At 41.6% G+C, this 22257-nt stretch overlaps 1 protein-coding gene across 1 annotated transcript; it reads right to left on the minus strand.

Annotated features, from left to right (window-relative positions):
* Positions 1–689: 689 nt before the first annotated feature.
* Positions 690–20656, minus strand: LOC306753963 (phosphatidylinositol-binding clathrin assembly protein-like; the record flags this gene model as incomplete). The annotated part of the gene is made up of 19 exons (XM_079237876.1): positions 690–815; positions 1851–1970; positions 2075–2131; positions 2595–2618; positions 3597–3735; positions 3835–3865; positions 3978–4091; positions 4347–4444; positions 4638–4771; positions 5239–5341; positions 6784–6869; positions 8680–8721; positions 10065–10171; positions 10847–10958; positions 11047–11140; positions 11588–11690; positions 12102–12177; positions 13170–13312; positions 20527–20656. 19 exons carry the CDS (start codon positions 20654–20656, stop codon positions 690–692), a joined length of 1839 nt encoding a protein of 612 aa, XP_079094002.1.
* Between the last annotated feature and the right edge of the window lie 1601 nt (positions 20657–22257).

The following is a 22257-nucleotide window of genomic DNA, read 5'->3' on the forward strand; positions in this document are numbered from 1 at the left end:
CAACAACACTACAGCAGGAAACAGCCTTCTAAACAGCCTACAGATGAGTGGAAAAGACAGTGACGAGATTGCATGATATTGCACAGCTGTAGAGGAGGAGGAGGGGGGGGGGGACAAAATACAAAGTGTGTACAGCACGACCCCAAGTAGCAAAGTTAGTGTATGAGGTTTGTTTACATCCAAATGCGATGCCTGGATCTGGCTCAGTGCTTTCATCAGTTAGTTCCAGTGCAGTAACACGTTGGTACCTGGCAACACGGTAACAACATCAGGTACCAAAAGAGAAACACATACAGTACACACCCGACACAGCCACGTCCATCCACACACTCACAGGCGCACCCACAAAGTATCGCTCCACGTCGGATCGTTGATGTGAAGTTGGCAATCAAGAACAAATGGAGCTCATAAAAAGACTCAAACGGTAATGTTGATGCAGCACGTTGAAATGTAGAAAAAGGAAACGCACACACTCGCACACACACACATTCAAATTGATTACTTCTGACATCAGGTGATGAATGACACACAACCGGGAACCAATCTGAACAAGACGCTAAAATCACCTACACAGACACACACTCTTGGCAAAGTTCACATTGAGTAAAGTGCCAGCAAACAATCCAATCAGAGAAAGAGGCGCGTGTCCTCCGAGTTTGAAGTGGGTATGTTTTTTATACAGGAAATGATCAGGATGAGGAGGTCGGGAAGTGGCAGTAGAGCCTCTGCACTTCCATAGAGCTGTCATCGCAGGTCATAATCGCCGTCTTAATTGGCAAATCAAACAGAGGATGAGTGGGATTGATGCGGAGCCTCTGGTACCCCATTAAAAGACAGAGAGATCATTAGCCACATGGAGAGAGGAGAGGAGATTAGATGTCGAGGCTACATGGAAACAGATACAGCATTTCATCTTTTATCCATCCTCTGGTCCTCCTCTCCTTCTTCCTCTCCCCTCCCATTTCTTCTACGTCTTCCTCTTTCTTCCTCCAGCACTGGATTTGGTTCTGGATTTGTTTTCTTTCGCTCTTTCTCTTTCCATTTCTTTCCTCTCGCCTTCTCTCTCTTGGCTTTGCTGCCATGGTTACAACATCATCCCTACATGAAGTGCATCTGCAGAGGATGGGAGGAGAATGGAGAGTAATTTAGTTTGACAAAACACCCCATCAAGTGTTCAGGCATCAACTGACAAGCATATTACCTGCCGCAGTGCCAGGAAAACAACTTTACATGGGCGTGGGTGCTCAGTCAGCAATTATTCTCCTTCTGTTGTTGTGAATAATTGGTCAAAATATACTTGTTTGTTCTCCTGAGAGACTTGTGGATGTACGAACTGACGGTTAACTCGCTGTGTAAAACACTATCTTCACACGCTGTTCAATTATCTGACAACATGATTCATGCTGCTTCTCGGGATTGTCCTCACCTTGACATTACTTATCAGTCGTTAAAACTAGCTATGACTGAGTGCCTCCATTCTGCCAGAAGACGTGCAAACAGGAAGCAAATACAGTTAAAAGAAAAACATCCAATCTTGGTTGTTGTTCTGCTGCTATAGTTATATATAAATGAAGCATGTCCTACTCTTACTGGGTCTACCCAGGTTGTTTTTGTAGTGTGCCTTGCCTGCTTCGGCTGACATTAGTTATTTCCTACACTTCCCAGAAAAGTGTTCAATATCCCCCGGATAATTGACGATAGCTACTACTTTCTTTTAAGGTACACACTCCAAAGCCCCAAAGTTCAGTCAAGTTTAGGTTTGGATTGTTTCGCCTCACACCTTCTTTATTTTCTCCTAAACATGACTACATATCTTGAGATAATTGTGTGTGCATGTGCGTATGTGTTACCTGTGTCCCTGGCATGGGTCCAAAAGGGTTGGTGGGTCTCAGGACCGGCTGGTTGTACATGACAGTCTGCGGCTGCATCATGGGGACACCCCCCATCTGATGACTCATCTGAGGAGGGAGCTGGTCAGCGGGGGAGTGGACAGGAGATAACAATGTTTCAGATTTAGAGTCGAGTCATGCCAGCTGAGTATGGATGAAGGATTGATATTAAAGCTGTTCTTTACCATTCCATACACAGGCACTTGGGGTGACGTCATAGGAAAAGCCACTGGTGCAGGAGCCTGTTGGAAAAAGGAGAGGAACACAATAAACCCCTTTCTGGCTGAGGTCCAGTCTTAAGCTTGACCTGAAAGTTGATTACAAATATAATCCTGATACTGTCAGCCTCATGTCTAACCTGTCAAAGAAGTCTCCCAAACAAAGACAGAAATCTCTTGACTCTCTTTCACATTTGTTTTTGTGGAGTGAGACACTGAATCCTCAGCAACAAAAAGAGGTGTAATATCTTACAGCGTAGAATTGAGGGAAAAGATTGGCAGCCACAAGGGATGAAACACAATGCCAAGGCAGCACAATGAGCAACATTATTTCCATTTCCTCTGATAATTCATGTATCATCAACAATACAGAGCCTAATACGAAAAGTGTCACAGGCATATAAAAAAAGATTTTTGGAGGATGTCAGGATTAAATCCAGTGCTTGAAGAACAGGGATGGGGAGGTGGAGTGAATACATGTACTTACGTAGCCAGTATAGATCATCCCATTCTGTGGAGAGATACAGAGAAAGAGAGTTACAACAATAAAAGCCATGCTCGGGCCTTTTCTCTACATGAGCAGAGAAGATAAACCAGACCGTTGCCCATTCCTCATGTTCAAAAGACTTCTGCTTTAAATTCCTGTCGTGTCGCCGGCTTTCGGAGCCATTTGCTGAATGAATGAGCAGTTTGAGTCGCGAGGTCAATCAGACGAAAATTAAAAGATGAAACCAGATTGAATGGAAGAGACTTTTGGATAATTAGAGTGGAGCACAAAGGACATACACACATTCTGGATCTCCTTTAAAAAGCCCTGCAGTGGAAAGTTACATTTGGCCAACAGGTACATTTAACGAGTTTCATTTCAGAATGAGATATATGACTATTAGGAGAAACTGACTTCTCTGACAGAATGATGGATGCCACCAAATGAATACACAATACCAAACTCCTTTTGCTAGAGCAGTGCGGTAGAGCTTCCCGGACAAAATGGCCACATTCACAGACCTGACCCTATATAATATAGTGACTTCATTGTCATTTAATTTGTAATTTGTAATAGTTATTTTGTAACTCCCAGAGGCAAAATAGATGTTACATTTCGTTTAACACTCGCACCCTTTAAATGATGAAGGCACTGGCAAATTAAGATTTCATGAAACCTTCTCTCTTCTTCTTTTGAGAAAATATACCAAAACACTGGCAGCTTTTTTTTTTACATCATCGTGAACCGAATAGCTTTTAATCTTGAATGTAATCTTTCACAGCTTTTAAGTAGAGTGCACCCAATCATAATAGTATAAAGTGTCCTGCTCATAACTAACAGGAGAATGAGTGAGTTGTGAGTTTTCAAGCTGCGATGCCACACACACACACACACACACACACACACACACACACACACACACACACACACACACACACACACACACACACACACACACACACACACACACACACAACTGTGCAAATGTAGCTTTTAATTTACCATCTGAGGGTGGGGCATGGGTGCAGGTGCCATGGGATGGGTGGTGTGAGTCCAGTTGGTGCTAGTGCACATGGTTTTTGACTGCCAGCCGCCTCCTGTTGGCTTCTTCTCCACCAGCTGACTCCACTGGAGCTCCGGCCTAATGAATCATAAAAGAGTTTAAAAAGTGATCAAATTGGACGGACAGCTGAATCATTTGCTTGTGGCGAAGTCTTAGATGTCAGGAAAGCCCACTCACTTTTTAGCTGGCATCCCCCCAAACTGCAGATCTGAGAGAAAGAAAAAATAAACACATGCGCTGAATGGAAGCAGAGCCGCAGAAGGATGACAGATCAAAATGGAAGCGGTGACTGAATATTTCGCGAGATTCTGCATACTCACTACCAACGAGGTTGGCTAATGAAGAGTCCAAATCATTGGGCAACATTTTCCCAGAGTGCATATGGATTCCAGGGCTGTGAATGTGAGAGGGTGGGGCTGGCTTTAGCAGGTCGCCTGACATCCAAAGGTTACCATGGGAACATGAAAAGAGAAAAGAGGGGAAATGAGTCAAGAGCATGAAGCAACTGGACATAGCTGATCCAGCTCTGAGTAGTGTGTGTTCATTTGCATGCGCCCTTGTATTTTTGCATGATTATATTTGTGTGTGTGTGTGTGTGTGTGTGTGTGTGTGTGTGTGTGTGTGTGTGTGTGTGTGTGTGTGTGTGTGTGTGTGTGTGTGTGTTTGGTTGGTTGTGTATGCAGCCCTACCTCCCCAGGCATTGTTGTTGTTGGGCACAGTGTGTGTGGTCTGGATTGGGGTGTAGTTAGGCTGCAGGGTGAACAGCTCACTGGTCAGGTTTGGCACACTGCAGAGAGGAAAATTGGGAAGACAAGACAGTTTTGTTTCTCATTTCATTTTTATATCACCAGAAAAGACCATTATAAAACAATCTGATCTATAATGAAAACCAGGCCTCTTGTTGAAGATCTGCAGTCTTTCTGCAACAAACAGATGACGTTCCCTTTGTCGCAGCTTTACACTGCAGATGTTAGACTCACTGGTTGCTGACTGGTACGATTGGTGAGTTGGAGAAGAGATCTGTGGCCCCTCCGCTGCTGTTGGCACTGCCCACTGACTGGGTGCTGGGTGACATGTTGGGTGTCTGAATATCGTTCACCTTATGACTGTCCTCCTGCAATGGGAAGCATCGTCAGTACATTATGATATATAGGTAAATACTTTTGCAGCACACGAGAATCGCGTTAACCCTGCTCTGGAAAAAGAACCAAATAAAATGTAGCCATTAAAAACATTTCTATTCCTGGGTGCTTCTTTGTTTGAATGAGAAATCCACTGCAGAGGGTCTTGAGATTGTGACTTCATTGTCATTCTCTGTGCAGCTCGACAGTACGGGCCAGCAGCCAAACACAGACAGTGTATTGCACTGTACTGCAGGACTAATGCACCTGTCCATTCAACTCCAACAGCAGTGTGGAGGACAAAAAGACTTCACACAATCAAAAAAGGTGTCAGTGTGCTTTTTCTCACATGAAAGGAAACACTGTTAATCTGTGTAGAGGTATGTGAACTCACAACGATCACATTGTGATTTCATTGAGTACAATATTGTTGGTATGTAACCTCGTCTCTATGTCTTACCTTGTGTTGCTGCAGTCGGTTGTCTTCTGTCTTGTCGTCCATGCGGCTGAGAGAGATCCCAGTGCTGGAAAGAGAGGACACTGCACTGGACAAGGTGTTGGATCTAAAAGTGCGACGCAGACACACATTTAAGCAAAGCTGATTGCTACGTTGCTTTGTTTCGTTTGTCTATGCTCTTTTTTTTACAGAGTTCCACTTTATAATGCGTTGTGACCTTAACTTTATTTTAATAAGGCTATAATCCTGCAGCTGTGTGAGGCTGTCATGCTCACTGTTGAGAAAACCAAACAGTTAGAGATAAGAAATTATTGGACATTTATATTGTGACTAGATGATACACTATGAAAGGTACAAGGAAAGTAATTGAGATTCATAAGAAACAGTACATAATTGCACAACAATGGAATAAATTAAGGTTGACATTGTTATGCGTCATGGTTAGTATTATGGTAGGTCGCAAAAGGTTGCATCAACCTGAATAAAGCCGTAATTCAATGCAGCTATTTTAAACCTATCTGAGCCTCAGAGCACCTGGTGGTCTGCAGAGTTACTGCTAAATGTTCAGATTACATTAATTAAACATTTTTTTTTTGCTATTTTACAGAGTTGGTTATTTTTATATCTGAACGTGCTCGAATATTCACATAAATAAAACACATAGTGATTCAAACAAAGCATTATTCCAATGACCATCTAGGTTTGGATATCACCACGACAATCAGGACACATCATCAGATAGTAATGATAGTAATTTTCACTGTCAGCTAATGTTTCCTCTGAGGCAGTGACACAAAACGGATTTGCTTTTTAAACGAAAAAGTGATGTGAAATACAACCCTGTGCCAGTAAAAGCTCCAAAGAAATAGGATTTTGCGTTGTTCGCAAAGTTATACAGTATGTTCACATGTATTTTATTATTTTTTTAGCCTACATGTGTCATTCACGTTAACAGTCATGTATGATGTCATCACATTTTTAAGGCAGCTATTGTTTACCCTGAGCAGATGTTAATTAACCTATTTTTTTTTTACTTATATCTTAGTATTAAGCACTTTACTTTAGTACTGTATAATAAAACTTTGAGTAAAATTTGGAACAGACTTCCATGTTCCCTTTAGGACGAATTGAAACCATTTAGTGAAGTCCAAATTTGAATTTGTCTAATTGTTCAGCACGTGAAATCCCTGCAAAACTAATTACCGACATTACTAAACTTTGTGTTTAGCTAAAATGTTAGCATGCCAATACACTACACTAAAATGCTAAACTTTACCTGCAAAACATCAACCTGTTAGTATTTTCACTGTAAACATGCTGTATTAGCATTAGCATTTAGCGCAAAGCATCTCTGTGTCTCAATCAACCATCACAGAGCTCATAACACAAAACTCTTAATCATTGTTTGTTTGTAATAAAAGTGGTAGTTTTACAGAAGTAGCCCACTGACGGCGGTAGTACTTGTTGTAGTACCAGGAGTAATTTCAGTAATAGGATGAGGTGTCTGGTGCAGCAGATCCGAGGAGCTTGTTAATGGTCAGATCTTACCTGCTTGCTGTGGAGAGGTCCTTGAGCTTCCGGCCCTCCAGAGAGGCTAGATGCTGCTCCAGAGCCTCCAGGAGAGAGCTGGGAGCCTGAGGGGTGTAAATGGGAGGGGAGTTGATGGAGTATCATTAGAACCACAGCCAAGTGGACAAAATGGGACAAACCGCTTTCTCTCACTCCCATCTCCTCACCTCCTCATTTCATCTCACTCACCCACATACGCGCACAAAGCGGCAGCAAAAGTTAAGACATTGCCCTCAGATTCATTATCTACTCTACAACAGCTGTTTGTTCTTTTATTTTAATTTTTTTGCATTTGGTTTCATCAGGTTTGGTTCATCGGCATGCAAACATCAGCCTTGGATCATGCAAACGAGTCCACAGCGGGACTGACAGGTCAGGACAGAGCAGCAGAGCGTTGTTTCTGCAGGGCTCCAGAGTAGAAACACCACAAACACGTCTCTGAACCGTCTAACGAGCCCATGCAGAGGCCAGCAGTGCACAAATGCTATCTTAAACACACACACTTACACACGCTCACGGGTAAAGAAAATCACAGTCCAAAAATCAAGAGTTAACTGGTGGATTCCACGTTAGGGTAAAAGTCAAATCAACATCTTTTGAATTTATTCATTTTGGAAATTAGGCAGCAGCTAAAAGCGAAATACAAAAATGGTATCCCACTGGAAGCCAAGGAAGTTAACTCAGTGAAATGTAAACATCTGGTGAAAAACCAGGTATGCACATCGAGCAGCGGGCCAGCACTCTTTATTGTAAAACAAAAGGGATGGATGGGTTCATTTGAACCACTATGTGATACCACGTTTTTCATCTAGAGCCTTACATTTCAGTACCAGAGATCATAACGAAAACACAACAAGCAAAGAAAAGATTTCTCATATACTTATTTTAAGGGGGAAAGAGAGTAAAATGCGAATTCTGGATATCCTTCTTCAGAGAAATCTAGAATATGCTGAAGGTTTAAAAGTAAAACAGACACATATCTAGAGCTCAGTAAAGGCATGGGTCACTATGTTGTTGAATAAGGGCATATAAGGTCTTCTTAAGCACTACAGACATGACATTAATTTAAAAAAGTTGTCCCCTTTCAGTATGTTACCTGATTTCTCACATTGTAAACATCCAATTATGGTTCCACTGAAAAGGATGAATTGTATTTGCGGCCTTCAGCATGATATGCAGTGCTTATGATGGCATTATGTACACCTATCCAAGTCATATTTGCAGAGACCTATTTAATAAAAACCATTCGCTGCTCTCCCCACAGCTAATGCAACGGGACATAATCTTTCCAGGGAAATTATTTGAACACTGCTTATGTGGGCAAAAACCTATTTCATAAAGCTGTGCTGACTTATTTATATGATAAGCCTTTGAATGAAGAGACAAGCCTTGATATTTACACTGGGAAAATGGCAGATATACTGCTGAGGAAATAATAAACCCCGGTCATGGATGTCTAAAATAGGAATATGCAAAAAAAAAAAAAGAGGCTAAAAACATTTGATATTCAGCTGCATACAGCTGCTTTCAAAATATTAACGAAGAGTAAAATTTGTTTTGCAAAGATTTCGATTATGATAAAAATATAATTCCTGCGCTAATGCTTACAAATTGTGAATAAATAAATGTGCTTCAAGGCTATATGCAGGTCTTCATTTATAGTTTCCTCTCTATTCTAGAGAAAAGGAGAAAAGGCGAAGAAGTTAAGGAGAGTGAAGAAGAGAGGAGGACATGGCAGCTGCAGTGTGGGCAGGTCTGTAGGGTGAGTAGGGAACGGGAGCGCTTAGAATGAAGCATTATGGGATTGACTTGACGGATTTAAATACTGGTTGACTGATTGGTTGATTGACTGATTGAGATGAGATGTAGACTGACCTGTGTGAGATCGGGGCTGTCGCCCTGATCTATCCCAACTCGCTGTGTCACAAAAAAGGAGGGAGGGGTAGGGGAGGGAGGAGGGAGGCAAAATAAAAAATAAACCAAATGTAATAATAAAACAAGGAATAAAGCAATAAAATCCAACAGAGTAAAACAAATTATAAAAAAGGGAAGAGGCGTGTGAAGGAGGAAGAGGAAGAGGAGGAGGAGGAGGAGGGAGAAAGAAGAATCAAACTCAAGCATTCATTACTTCATGCAGTGGCTGGAAAGGAAAACAAATAAAAGACAACAGAGGAGGAGGGCGCATGCACACGCATACAAACACCGATATATATACATATACACAGTTTATGTACAAACACACACACTTATAAATACACACACACACAAACACACTGAGATCTGGAGACTGGTTTGAAATGAATGCTGAGCACACCGACTGATTGAACAGGCAGGGCAGAGAGGGCAGACAACAGGTCACGTGACTGCGAGGTAAGAAACATCCAAAAGGAAGACACTCAACTAATGTTGACTTTGAACAGAAAGAGAAAAGGGGAGGGCACAGATGACACACAAACAGACAAACACACATTTTGTTAGACAGATAAAATGAATGGGTCCTTAAAGTCAACGTTAGTCTGTTGTAGTTTTTTTCTTTGGATCGAGAGGCTGCACCCCAAACCTTCCAAATAGGAACGAAACCAAGCAGAGAGAAAGCTTTTGAAGACGGCGCACGGGATAATACTAGGCAGGATAACACTGTTTATATTCAGTCTAGCAAGGACTGCAACTGTTCACTGGATAACAGCCATTATAACAGGGTTTTTTTTTTTTAAAGAAAAGGGAGGAAATAAAAATAAGAGGAAGAGGACAGAGATAGAGATAGAAAAAGAGCTTGCTTGGGCATGCAGTGCAGGCATGTGAACAGGCAGCACGCGAAGGGTCCCTCAACTCGAAGCTCTACATGAGTGACTCTCTGATAGGCTAAGACTCAGCCATTAATCACTTGTCATGGAGTCACTCCCTCCCCTGGTCAGGGCAAGAGAAGGACAGAAACATGAGGGAAATCTAGAGGCAAAAAAAGACTTAGGAAGATTAAGGAGAGCCCCTGGACGCTGATCTACGGTCCGTTTTAGGTTGGAAAATAGCAACCGTAAATCAGATCCAAAGGGTAACAGAGGTGTGGAGCGAATCTCAACAGGTTTAAGTGGATTTTCTATGCAGGTGAAATTCTTCTGAGAAATGGGATGAAATTATAATTGAACATGACGATGCCTTTATAGGAGGCCGTTGAGATTCGCCCCAGACAGATACTCTCGCCCTCTCCATGGCGTATAACTCTGTTTCCTCCGTGGAGGAGCAGCAGGACAAACGAACGTTACCTCTGCCACTTTGAGAAACTCAGACAGTTTGGTCATCCTGTTGAGGAAAGTCTTGTAGATCTCCAACGCTTCTTTGCACTGGTTCTTCTTCATGTCAAAGTATTTCTCTATGTATCAAAAAAAACAGAATCAGCACAGAAGCACTGTTTATTGACAAATCAGGGGAAAGCATCATCTAGTCCACTGAGGTGCTACATGATGATCTTAGAAAGTGTATATCTTTTTTTTAAAAGCTTAAAAAGCAACCTGGCATTGTTAATCCCGCAAAACTGGAGCAGATGTAGGCTCAAATATATTCCTCATAGAGACCGAGTAAACATTTAACCATAGCTGAAGTACTTTAGATCAAGTCAATTAATTAATTAATCAATTAAGTCCTCATTCAAAAGTCTGCTCTTGGCCCCTGACTCCTCACTGGCTTAATAATTAATGCAAGAAAAGAAGGTGATCTTTAATTGGACACAGATACAGTCGGAGAATAAATTGATTTCCCCTTTTAAGAAAGGATTGAGTGGAGCCACAGTCTTGTTTGTCTCGCATAGCCAGACCTATCTCCAAACAGCGCTGTGTCAGCGCTAAAGCAAGGTCTGGCTCCACGCATTATCATTCTGGTACAGGGGAAAAAACGCTGCGGCTTGTCTGCATTTCTTTAAAACAATCACAACAGTCTTGGCGGCCGATGGCAGGCTCATACCTGCAGTCTACATCCAGTGACTACAGGCTTGTGAGACAGATTAGTGCATAAATACTTCTGTATCGGCTGTATCGTATGTGTGGTTTACCCAGCATGTTGATGACCCCTTCGTTGTAAGCAGCAAACAACCGTATGGAGTCTTTAAACAGCAACATGAAAGCTGTGTTGATCACTCCGTTGGTGAGTTCATTGGAGTTCGGCTGGAGAAAGACAGAAATAAATGAGATTGGATCAAGCTATTAAAATATTTTAAATTCAAGTGTTGAGTCTTTAAGCCAGATGTTTTACCTGGAAATCCAGCAGTGCGTCCAGCTGGTTTTGAATGATTGGCAGAGTTTTAATCAGCTTCTCTGTGTTCATGGTGCGCATCACACCCTCAGCTCTGGTATTAGAGAAGAATACATGCACACAAACACACATGCAACACACACAGGGATTATTAGGCCTGTAGACCAGGTGTGTACGTGTGTAAGACAGTCCCTTAGATATACACTCTTGCATAAAAAAACACACTTTAAAGGGGACATATCACAAAACATTCACCTTTCATGGCTTCTGCACATACAAGTGGGTGTCTGTTGTGCTTTTCAACCCACAAACTGTCAAATAAGACAAAGTTTTCTTTGTTGGCTGTCTTGATCAACTACATAGCAAACAGATTTAGCCTTTGGATGTTGAATCACATGTTTTCTGAAGTAAAGCATGACAATAAAAACACTTGGTGTGACCACCATCTGCTGTAAAGTGGAAAATAATAATCCCATCCTCTTTGGTTGAAAAATCCCATAATGCCTCTCCGTATATGTGACGTGTGTGTTGAGTTTGTTACCCTCTCTTCATCTTGGTGAAGTCCACTGCTGCTAGTCTGTAAGACATGGCTTTTTCATTCAAGTAGCGGCTGTAGCGTCTGATGAAAGTTGACATGTTATACCCTGCGGGGGCACAGAGGGGGCGCTGCAGTTAGAGACAGGTCACCTCGGCCTATTGTCAAAACAGGTTAAGAAGCTATAATCTCATAGGAAGTGGACTAACTTCTCCACGAGCAATCTGATTTTCTCCAAACTGGCCTTTGCACCATTTTACCGTCAGCTTTCCAGATATATTATATAGTATATTTAATTACAGTCATGGGTCTCCATTTTCAGTAACATTCAGCAGCTTCTTGTCTCCAACAAAAGGTACATTTATCTGTCGTTTTTCAATCCCGGACCGTAGCTTGCCTTTGAAATCAACTCTGAAATGGGTTTATTGATAGCGTTACGGAGCCATGGAGAGACATAAAGTCATTATGTTAGACGTACAGCACTGATGAGTTTACGAACAGCCAAACAGCATTAAATTACCTTGTAGTGCAGCCTTATCTAGAAAGTTGTTGAGGTTGAAGAGTGTGTTTCTGGAGGCAAGGTACTGCATCAATCTCTGGTGGAATAAAAAGAGAGGAAAGAGTTAGTGGCTTATCTGATGCGGTTCCCTGACAACATCCAGTGTGTCCACTCAGACACAATAACAGCGCCTGTGTCACGCAAAGTGAAGGTTTGTTTGTAGACAGGAGCTGCAGCTTTACCAGCATTCCACAGAGAGTCGGCTGCCCTTGTTTTTAAAGGTCGGTGTGAGACTGAACAATGATCCCATTCCAGCATCCTGTTTTGACAGTAAATGCATCACATTGAGCCCTTTAACCCTTACAGTTACAGAACATCCCGTCACTATTTGTGCAGCAAAAAGTTTGTTGTTTGAAAACTTTGAGAGGGTCAGGGTCCCCGCTGTAATCGCTCTCTCTGATCTGAGACACTCTTCGTTTAGCGTGTTTGATGTTTGGGACGTGGCCCCTGTGGTGTGCGCTAGCTAGCGGAGCGAGGTGATTTGTCACACCGGCCATTGAAATGTCAGCGGTATACATCATCAGTCCTTGTTGCACATGTGGAAGACACCGCTTCAGAGAAACTCGCTGCAAGAGTTGGAGAGAAATTGCTCCAACCTTGTGAGCAAAATGTCAGTTTCCGGACAGATCAATGACTCGAGCTAGCCGATTGGCAATCAGTCTCTCTTTTTCATGTTTGTGCGTATGGAGGCGGAGGCTCAGAGAGCAGTAGATTGCACCGGAAATGTCTTTGTTTCATCCTTTCATTGACTCCCATGTGCACTTTTCTAATGCTTCATTAATAGTTTATCATCTTGTGTTGGTCTGCAACTAACATTACATTAGCAATTCATCTGTATTTAGTATTCCCAAAAATGAATAGACTACCTAAATTGTTTTTGATTGGTTTTCTGTCCATTGACTAATGGAAAATTGACAAATCATGACATCATTATAACATTTTGAAAGTTTCTTTCTGTTGAGGCCACTTAATAACATATTTGATCCTATAAAAGCAAGCTTGCTATGTAAAGACTTTCCGTTTGCTCACCTCGTTGCCGTACATCATGAGGTGGTGTGTGGTGATGAGCGCTTTGAAAACCACTATCCAGCTGTTGCTGGCTGTGCGCTCCAGCAGTGTGTCTGCCAGGTGGGGGATGCTGACGTTCAGCTCATTGGTGCAGTGGATCAGGTCTGAAGGACACAAAACAAACAACAATAAATATTCTGGACATGCAGAGAACGCTGTAAAAGAATAAACCGATCATTGTTTTAGTTTAAGATAAATAAAGATTATAGAAACAGGGGTGTGGCCAAGAGGTTAGAGGTCATCATTAAAGTTGCAGGTTTGACTGCTATGTGTCCTTCAGCTCAAACTCTGTATTTTCACTTATTTAAGTCACTATGAATAAACGCACCAGCCATATGCCAATATCATAATTTATTACCTTAGAGAGTGTACGGGCTGAGTTATTGAGAATCGATGGAATGAATGAACCTAGTCGATGAAGGCAGTCTTATCGACTGGTGCATTCATTTTGACTCACTCAATATCAGCACTCAAATCAATGAATAAATTATTATTTAATGATAGAGACTGAATAGACGAATAGATGAATCAGAACCTACTGTATCACAAAATCCATGTTGTGGCTTCTATTCAATAGTCAACAGTGTTACTTACTATCAACCAAAATGCCAGTAGTCAACTGAGAAGGAGGAAAGTTACGTCACAAAGTCAATTCAACATCAACAATGGATGCATACGTTGAAACCAATGGTCAAACTATTAGCCCTATCATGAATATTGAATCACAGTTTTCTTCCAAAGCATCTTTGTCAACAATAATAGAACAAAACCTTAAACTTTATATAAGAATAAGGCGTAGTCTTTTTGGCATTTTAGCCGTCGCCATCTTGATTTTTGACCGTCGCCATTTTGTTTTTCGCTTCCAGAAGTGAAATGAGAAGGTGGAGCTAAGAACAACTGAACGGGACATTTTTAGGCCACCAAAACATTACAATGAATGAAACACACTGTGAACGGGTTAAAGTTGTAAGACGGAAACACAGATCACTCCCAGACCGGACAATGCCATGGTAACAATCTGTCAATCACAAGGTAGCCGCCTAAAGCATACCCCGCTTTATTGTCTATGTTAATCTAAATGGGACAATAATTTACAAAATGAACACCATGCTATATTGATAGAGACATGAAGCTAGTGATTGAGACCATAAACTAATTTTACTGAGGTAATAAATAAAGTGATAAGTAGATTCATTTTCTCATAGACTTCTATATAATCTGACTTATTTTTGCAACCAGAGGAGGCGCCCCCTGATGGCTATTAGAGAGAATGCAAGTTGAACGCACTTCCCCATGTTTACCAAATGAGACTCTCATTCAGAGTGTACACCATCTGTTCAAAGTGAATGTGGAACACATTTGAAAAGTAAAATAACTCAACGTTCTGCTGCGTGTTGGATTTAAAAGGTCCAACAAAATGGCCGGCTCAGAGTGTATTTTAAATGAAGAACTACCAAGTTAACTCAGGAACCGGATCAATTTGAAAAGCAAAAGAGAGAAGGTCATTCAAAATTCAGCAGTGAGCACAAAACATACAATGAGGTCAGATTGGTGGAACAAGGCCCTAAATTCTTCAAGGATTTCTCCGGCAAAAGATAAAAATGTGAAGTATGTTCGGCCTCTGTTTAATCTCAAAGATTGACTTACTCCCTAGTTTAGGAACCAAGCTTTTAAATAGCAGAAACACGTTTATGAGCCCTGTATACTGCATAAGCAAAAGCTTAAGCAAAGCTTATTTAGCTGTGATTCAGTTGGATTACGAAAAGGAAAAGGTTAAAATCTCCAATTACAAAGATTATTTTTTTCTCTGAAACTCGACCGTATGTGTTTTACAGTAAAGCCTTGGACTGTGTTGTAAATGGACTGCATTGTGCGCTTGTAGAGTGACTTCATACAATCTCTTCAATGACGTTAAAGATCTTTTATGGATAAACCAATTACATTTATCTCACTATTCTACTCTGAAAATCACTGTTCAGATGAACATAATCGTCTCTGTACTGTACTGACAAGAAGCAATTTTACTTGAATTTGACAGCGGAGCACAGCATGGAAAAGAACACCAACATATATAATAACAAATAAATAAAACTAAATTTAAGGATGCAGATTGAGTTTGTGAATCCACAAGAGAGGAAGTGTACTTGTCTTCAAAGAGCGACAGAGAGAGACATTTGCATGCTGAGTTACTGTGAGAAAACGTCAAGCCAGGTTTGGTTTCTGAGGCAAAGCCGTGTTCTGTTTCGTCCACAGGATCAGAGGTTATCAGGGTTTATTTGAAAGCTCTCTGATGTTTTCTGCGCCCACTGAAATGCTGGATACCAAAGAGTGCCAGTTGATACCGCGGTTAAGTGTTTGATGCATGTCAGAGGCAACCGGAGCACCGGCAGTTCACCGCAGCTAATGCTTCATCTTTACTACTTATGTTATTTAGCAGTGTGAAAACCTCAGGGGCAACAACACAGACGATAATAACTCCTACAATATTGATTGTAGTCTTTGTCGACTCGTCCAACTTTGCCTGCCGTGTCTGGCTCTCACTCTGCTGCATTAACATCATAACATGTGCTTCCCTGCATGAGGGAGAAATATAAAGGTTTGTGTACTTCCAGTATTTGAAAGTGAAACATGTAGAAAACATGTTTAAATCAAATGATTTTCAAAAAAAATGTCATAAGTGTCATATGCATAAATGCTAATCATTATTTATATACGACCGCTATAATTCTGACTTTACTGCTGTCGTACCTCTAGAAATAAATAAGGACTTTTTATATTTCTCCTAATTAAATTTCAGCGCATTAATATCAAAACAGTACATGGTAATAGTAGCGTTCAGTCATGCTTTAGTAATTGTTAATGTTGGTTTGTGAATTTCCTTCCTGGCTCAATAATTAATGGAACAATATTGATTTCTGCTAATTCATGTTTCCTGTCACAAGGGAACAAACAGACCAGTAAGGTGGACCCTGCTTCACACTTTTCCGGCCCAATAGCGGCATCGCTGCATGAATGTCCATGTTAGTCCACTTTACCTTTTCATACTGCGCCATTTAGGGTAGTTTGAGAAATCTGTGTCTATTTTAGCTGCATGGTGGCTTACAAGCATGCAATTCAGTACTTAGTTATAATTTGTCTGCAAAAAAAAGTGTAAAGTGAATTGCAACGTATTTGTGCTGGATTCTGTTGTTTTTTTCATGAGCTAATTAAGAGCTAGCAGATGTACAAATTGGCTAGCTTCACATGTCGGCTGCAATATTTTATGTTTAACTTTAAATCCTCACCAACTTCCAATATGTTTTTTTGCGGTGGAAATATTGACATGGAAATATTATATATTATATTATTCAAATAAATTGTACCTATTGGGCGAGGATTTATGTGGCATGTTTTCTTTTTCTTGTGACAGTTTGTTCAACCAGATGTAACACATTCAGTTCAGAGTGAAAAACCACTTCAGCCGTCAGTCTTTTTTGGACACTTTTGGCCAGCTGTCCTGAATGCTGCTGTTAGCATTCAGCACAAAAGACTACTGCGGCGAAGGACAGCCTATCAGAGCAGCTATCATAACTTGTTTAAATGTATTATTTCACTTTTCAGAATAATAGCAAAGCACTCATGCTTTACTTGAATACAATTACAGCTAAGCCATTCAAACTTTCAGTCAAATGTCGGGTCCACCTGCATGCATTCCTTTAGGTGATAATGCATCAGCAAGGATTTAATCATAGACGTGTGACAGATTGCCAGAGGGATGTGATGAAATATTGACTGCCAACTTGGATTATTGATGAACTGCAGTCCAAAGGATATAATGTACATCAATAACACAATTGGAAATATGATTAAGGATAACGTTGTACAAATGTTAATACAAAGAACAAGATGAAAACATGGTGTCATCAAGTTAAATTCACCGCATTTGTAAAGGTAAAATGTAAAACCAGTGTCTTACAGTATGTGTGACTAGAAGTATTTTAAATGCAATAAAAACTTTTTAAAAGATGTTTCAAGACCTTGGCTTTAGATAAAGTCATTTTTGCGACATGAAATTGCATTGGAAGATGAGGTCATTATACTGACACAGATGTGGGAGTAAGTGGGTGGAGGTATCCATTTATTCCTGTGAATCAAAGTCTATTCTTCTGTCATCATTTCAACATCTTCTCTATGTCACTTAATTTGGATGGAAGGCCAAACATGTGGCCATCAAGGTACACAAGGCCTTTGATTATTCGCCACACGTTTTGTTGCGTCCGCGGTACATCACTATTACAGCCATGACACACAACCAAATAAATCATATGCCGAATAACACAGCTGTGTTGCTTTCAGGGCATAAGGTAATTTTTGGCCTGATTACTATTCTATGTGTGATGCATCTTATTTCTTTCGCCGCTCTCCGCTATCTCAGCCATGCAGAATACTGACTTGTGAAATTGAAATCCCATTACTCCGTCTGTCATGCTCATCATTGCTGTGAGGTAGTAAATAGTCAACATTGGCCGTTTATGTCACCAACCAGTCTGTCAAGGTCATGTATTGAAAAAGAGATGCCGGTGAGACACTCTGAATAGCTTCAATGGCCAGCAATGTGTTTGATTCATCATGCATTGCATTTGGAGAAATGGCACAGCAATTCATCTATTCTTTTCACTGTGCCGGGAGGGATCGATAACAAGCCGAGTATATTTTTAAGGCAATTGAAACGTTGTTTGTGTTTATCAAACCTCTCAGACTACGTCAACCGATTCAGAATCAATGCCCAGGTGCTTTTGTTCTGATGTAAACGTGAAGTTAGTTCCAGTGGATATGATTTTAAATATTTGCCCTCTGTTCCATTATGTGTTGTTCCTTTAAGCCTATTTTGTTCTATTTTTCATTCCTGCTGAGACCTGCAGCCCTCCATTACCTCAACACACAGATTAAGTTTTTGCCAGTTTTTATGACACTGTTTAACCAGGCAAGTTGAATAAGAAAAGACTCCAGTGGTGGTCTGGGTGAGTTGCACAAAGAGGGCGAGGGTCACACACACCTGAACTTTCAGACCTGAGCTTGACCCACATTCTTGTACAGCTGGCTCATCAGAAGCACCTTTAGAGCAGTTGAGTTCATTGCCTTTTCTTTGCATTCAATATTCACTTCCCCACCCCGGTCCTCTTAGTCAGTCGAGGGATTACTGTCGATCCACTGACCTCCTGATCACAAACTCCCTGCGTCTTCCATTAAACCTTAAAAATGCAGCGTCTGCCAGAGAGTCCTATGTTATACCATGTCCTAAATGGAGAAGTGAGGCCCGTCGAGAAGGAAACGGAAAGTGTTTTATTGTGAAAGCTAGCAGTGTCTATTAGAACAGCTGCATCTGAATGGTCCCCGTACAAAACATTCATTCAGCTAAAAAATTCAATTCAGGCTTCCAGGGGGATGAATTGAGCCAGGCCTTGAGTTTCTGCTTTGGCATGGAGCTTCTTATTCCACTAATGATCAGAATAAGAGCCAGAAACGCCTCGTGTAGCCACCTCAACCAGAAGAAACTGACCTATTATGCGAGAGACTTCATTGTCCTTGAGAGCATGCAGTATAGACCTTTTCTTTCAATCCATTTGATAGATGAAAATGTGTCATGTAAATTAACCAGTTATATTTTAAGACTATCTGCTCTCAACCTTGAGTTAAGTGACATTTACTGGTTTCCGAGAGACTGCAACTCATGGCTGGTGCTGAAGGTGGACGACCTTCTGCCATTTAATAACTGCAGGGGTACTGTGTTCCTATAAAACTGTGACTTCGGCAGGAAGCACAACAATAAAACAATAATAGGGCCAATCACTTGATGCCCTTTAACTGGTTATTTTTCTTCTGGACTTACGATAATACTGTATTTTAAAGTCAACAATTGGCTAGATTTTCTTTAGAAAATGAATATCATAGTCAGTGTTGGCTAATGTACTTTTAGAATTCCTCGTCTGTAACAGCCCAGATTTGATCCCTCACAAACAGCCACAGCAGTAACACTGAAAAACCAAGATAATTAGCTTTTAGTGGTGGTCACGATCAAGATAAGATTTGTATGAAATCAAAGCAGAAATAATTACTCTGTGTTGCGATTCAAGAGTCACAAAAGGGCTTTTTCATCATAAGTGCATTTCTGAACCTTTTCAAACTCCCCCACTGGGTGTTTATTTCCCGCTTTAATGGCCTTTTTTGTAGGACAGAGTGATACAGCCCTGATTTAGATGTATTGTGTTGAGGCGCCCGGTGGCACATCTTGTGAGGGAGCCCAGAATTCCCAGTGTCACCTCTACTGTGGACACGACTGACTAATCCACTGCCAAACTTGCCAGCTGACTGGCTGGGTGTGTAGCTGGATGACTGACTCTGAGGCTGTTTGGCTACCTGCCTTGTTGTTTCTCTCGGACTGATTTCCTCTTGATTAGCCATCTTGCTATTCACTCGTCTGTGTCTGTCTGTCGGTTCTAGCTGTCCGGACTGACTGCCTGTGAATGACTCCCAGCCCCATTGATTACCTGTGCTCTCCATCGATCACGTCAAGTAATTATAGTGAGGCAGAAAACCCACCTAACCTAATAATCTCTGTTCAAATCTACATGTGGGGAATCCTCCTTTTCCCATGTGTATATAAATGCTGCAGTTTGCACACACGCTAATTAGCAGAATGTGGAGATAAAGAATCTGTCTGCTCAAACGCCTCATTGTAACACCCACCAGCAGAGCTATACAGTACACACACTGTCTCTCTGCTCCTCCAGCATCTCGAGACTGACAGCAGTAACACATCCATTAATGACTGTAATGCACCAGAGGACATGACAGTGAACTTGAATGTGACATTATAGAAATCTAAGAGAAGATGTTGGCGATGCTGCAGAAATAACGCACATTTTGTTCTGAAGTGTCTCCAGAGAGAGGATCCAGTGCCGCTGATAGTGGCGTTAATAATGGATAGGCCTACACTGTAAAACGGCTGGTTGCGATATGATTAGCCCAAACCAGAGTGGCCTATTTCCACTGACTGACATGCACGGGCTGCCCCTCTCCTCATATCCACATTTACTGGTAACACTAATAGCCATATACACTGTAGCACATGATTTAATGCGTAAACCCCATTTTAATCTAAGGGAATGTGGTGTCTAATTAAAGAGGCTGCAAACATAACCGGGCCGGATGAGAAAGAGAGAGGGGGGGAGCATAACAGATGCTGTTTATACAAGCTATCCTTTGTGAGGAAAGATGCTGGTAGCTTGATGCATGCAGACTATCGATACAGTAACCAGTGATGGCATGCTTAACCTACAGTCAAGGTGCTTCTTCTTGGGTCCGCTGACTTCATGCGTCGTGGCCTTGCAGACGGCTTTGCTGATGGCAGACCCGGTCATGCTGTGCTGTGCCGCGGCGATCCGGTCCGTCAAAGACTGTCCCGACATGTTACTGAGGAGGAGGAGGAGGTGGAGGTGGTGGTGGTGGTGGAGGAAGAGGAAGAGGAGGCAGGCGGAGTGGTGGTCGAGGAGTCCGGGTGGGGGAAACCGGGGAGGACGATCAAAATGTCTTTAGAGGCAGGGAGGGGGGTAGTGCCCTCTGCGAGAATCGGCCGTCTGAGCAGGAGGAGGAGGAGGAGGAGGAGGAGGGCAGCGTACACCGGCGAGGATCCGGTGGGAGAATTCATGCGGCGGCCAAATAAAACATAAGACGGTCACATCCAGGGAACCATTTAATATTCAGTCGGAAAGCATCAGGGTGACCCAGCTGCAGGGAAAAAAACAGATTAGCCGATGTAAAAAAATAAATAAATTAAAATGTATAATTAAGAGCGGCCTGCATCAAAAATAGCCTGTAATGAGGTAAGCCAATGTGGACTACAGAAAACTGTAATATATCCCTGAGATGCCGTCGGGATACGCACGAGAGCTGAATCGGAAATAAAGATGGCAATATTCGAAACACTACCGGTGATTATTATCAAATCTATGCGGCATCCCCTATGACTGAAGACTCATTTTTCAAAGACGATATCAAACAGCATTGTCCTGTCCCCTTTCTCCTCTTCTTCGGCCGTTTCTCCTCTGAAGCTATAACGCACAGATCGGACCGCGAACGCCTCTCAGATCCACACAGCACCCCGCGCTGGCTGCATCTAACCTAGTCGCTTTGATTCTTTTTTTTTCATCCCCCCGTTTTTTTAATCTTCTTACAAAAGGGTGTATTTATGTGTTGAGGTTGCCGATAGGCCAATTCAGGTTCTTTTTTTTGTGTCAGTCAAACTTGTGTAAAATGGCAGTACGTGAATCAGGTGACTAGGAAAGGAAGGCGATTGGGCCACTTATTGAGTCCGGGGAGGGCATCTTAAAGCAGAAGGCTGTCCCGGGTCTTCAAGGCACGGCATCAGCAGTCATCACCTCGATGCATGTGGGGTGTCATGTGCAAACTATCCATGATTACCTGCCATCCAATGAAATTTAGACATATATGGAGGGAAATCCACGATAAGATCAACACAAGAGGTTTCATTTGTGCAATGCTTCAGTGTGATTCATGCAGTCATGACTAAAAACTGTGTGGGTGGTGACCCTGATGATCGTATAGGGATTATGTTGTTACCATACACTATCAATGTACAGAGATAGTGTATGGTTTTTAATGGCACCATGATAAATCCCAGCAAACATAATGCAACATTCATGTGAAGGTCTCCCTCTGGTAACATTTTTTATCGACTTAAAAATGTCCTGGTAATGTTCCAGCTTAATTTATTTAGTTCCAACAACATTCCCAGTCTGTGTCTCAATGGCATTTCATGGTCAAGTAAATACCATCTGGGAGCAATCAGTGAGGGTTCCTGTTTTGTTTGAAAGAACACCTGGGGACATTTCTGTAGAAACATCATATTGCAGGATATGTTGCTAGATTAAGTAGTTCAAAAGAAAGATCCTGGGAATCGGTATGGAAACATCATTTGGAAATTGCATGGAAATGTTCTTTTTAACTCAAAGAAATTATGTCTTTTAATAGTTTGGTCTATAAAATGTAA

Source organism: Taurulus bubalis, assembly GCF_910589615.1.
Source record: "Taurulus bubalis genome assembly, chromosome: 2".
NCBI lineage: Eukaryota > Metazoa > Chordata > Actinopteri > Perciformes > Cottidae > Taurulus > Taurulus bubalis.